General features: G+C 58.5%; 1 protein-coding gene across 1 annotated transcript; it reads left to right on the forward strand.

Moving 5' to 3' along the window:
• Positions 1-796: 796 nt before the first annotated feature.
• LOC128269696 (chymotrypsin-1-like) lies at positions 797-1,983 on the forward strand. The gene is made up of 3 exons (XM_053007084.1): positions 797-1,023; positions 1,106-1,698; positions 1,757-1,983. Exons 1-3 carry the CDS (start codon positions 951-953, stop codon positions 1,934-1,936), a joined length of 846 nt encoding a protein of 281 aa, XP_052863044.1. The 5' UTR covers positions 797-950; the 3' UTR covers positions 1,937-1,983.
• The last annotated feature ends 428 nt before the right edge of the window (positions 1,984-2,411 follow it).

Consider the following 2,411-nt stretch of genomic DNA (forward strand, 5'->3'; position numbering starts at 1 on the left):
CCGAATGCAGGCCACGGGTTAGCACCTCCGTCCCGCAAGCCGTCCTGCCGCCGTGCGGTGGACACCTCATTTGCATATCGTCTCTGGCCGAGGTGGGTGGGTTTGCTGAAAGGTAATGAGACCGAAAGGAACTGAACTGAACTGAAAATCGGCGAAAAACCTCGCCACTAATCGAGCGAGGGAGCGAGACAGCGGGGCCGACGAAATTCTAGGCCAACCGATGGCCTAGCAGCGCCGCCACGTACCGAAGTCACGGTGGCCTTGAGGTCACACGATGTCGAAGCATCAATCGGCAAGACCCTCATCGATGTACGTGGGACCCGCATGCAATCGCCCAACACCAACCGCCCTATATCCGGAACCGGAACTCGGGAGCTCCGGAACTCCGGGGGAACCGGATCATCTGCGTCGATCGCGGAAGATGATGCGTTTCAACTGTGTTTTGCCCGGTTCCGGTCTCGTTTCGTTTCAGCATTCCAGCGTGAGCAACAGTCAACCCGCGGACGAAACAATCGGTAACGGCACCTTCAACGAACAATTAAAACCTCCCCGAGCGCAGCGCCACCTTCCCGGGGCGACTCGGAGTGGTGGGGCCATAAATTCAAGGTGCCCAACGGGGGGCCGGGGACTGATACCGACCCCGGAGCGGCAAGAGGGCGCGGGGTATGGGCGCCGCGGCTGATAGCGTCGTTCACCGAAACAGGAGTCGCACGCACGCGGGACTATTGTAAAACAATATAAATATCATTAAACGTGACGGCCCGGTCGTCATTACGCCCGTGTCGAGTCCCGGTGAGTGAGTGCGACTCCGCAAGGTTCCCGTTCCAGTCAAGGCAGCCGTTTGACCGTGCCGTGCCTTGTAGGGTACGTGCTGGTTGTGATTGTGGCGTTCCGGAGCTGTCGGAGTGAAGTGACGAAGAATTGAAGTATCGATCGGACAGAAGTGAATCATGATGGTTCGAGTTGTGCTCGTTGGAGTGGTCCTCGTCGCCCTCGGCTGGTGCACTGCCGCAGAACTCGAAGGTATCCTCCCTCCAGACGAAGATCTGGACTACGTCTTCCCACTTGGAACTCTAGGAAACTAACCACACCACAAACGAACTAGATCCTCCCGTCACCCAGGCGGACGATGCGAAGATCGTCGGCGGAATGACGGCCCAGGAACGGATCCCGTACCAGATCTCGCTCCAGGTGCTGGTCAGTTCGTTCTTCGGCTTTGGTCCACGGCGCTGGATGCACAACTGTGGCGGGTCGATCGTGAACGAGTACTATATCGTGACGGCGGCCCACTGCCTGGACGGTATGGACCCGGCCCGGATGTCGATCGTGGCCGGTACGAACGATCTGCGGAATGATGGGGCCGCCGGCACCCGCTACCTGATCGAGTCGTACCTCATCCACCCGGACTACATCGAGCTGAACCGGAGCGATATCGGTGTGATGCGGACGCGCGAGATGATCACGTTCAACGAGAAGGTGTCGACGATTCGCTACTCGTCGGACTTTGTTGGTGGCGGCGTGATGTGCCTGCTGACCGGCTGGGGTTACACGATGCCGATTCGGATCGGGTCGACGCCTCAGGATCTGCAGGAGGCGGAACTGACGACGATCACCAACGATCAGTGCCGCGAACGGGGAATGCCCGTCAACCCGACCGAGATCTGTACGTTCACGCGCGTCGGCCAAGGTGCTTGTGGGGTAAGTTCGCTCGGCGGTCCATGACTGGTGCGGGCTCTACAATGTGCTGTTTTTACAGGGTGACTCGGGTGGACCACTCGTGTGCAACAACCAGCTGTCTGGCGTCGTGTCCTACGGTACACGGTACTGCGGGATCGGAGTGCCCGACGTCTACACCCGTGTGTCGGAGTTTGACTCGTGGATCCAGGAGAACACCCAGATCACCGGGGGCAACCAGTCGGAACCGATGGGACAGTAAATCACACGCCGCGATTCAAGTACAACGCCACAGGGCTCTACCGGCCAGCCTGCTAATAAACGTAATTTAATCTGTTTCCACTTTTCAATCCTATGGCCACATCGCCGGGAGGCACCAGTCCTGTCCGGAAATCCGAACAGTGTGTGCCCCGCGGGCTCTTGCCGGGTGCGCGAGTGGAATAATTAGCCCGCAGAGAAGTTAACACAATTGCCACAACCGCGACCGCCGAAATTTGATTCACTCAAGAGTCCAGGGCCCACGTCGATTGTTGGTTGGGTTGGTCTTTTTCCATGTGAGGTACCTCACTTGTGAAGGCGTTCGACCGCAGGGCTGAAGTGGTCCGGTTGCCAGCCACTGGGCCCCGTCGTTGACGGTATGTTTCAATTTCGGTCGCCAGTGTCAGAAGGGCACACCCTACAAGAACTTCAAATCATATGCTTCATGCAATGCACCAGGGGCCCCGCGGGCGTCGACG

Source organism: Anopheles cruzii, chromosome 3, assembly GCF_943734635.1.
Source record: "Anopheles cruzii chromosome 3, idAnoCruzAS_RS32_06, whole genome shotgun sequence".
Classification (NCBI taxonomy): Eukaryota; Metazoa; Arthropoda; class Insecta; order Diptera; family Culicidae; genus Anopheles; species Anopheles cruzii.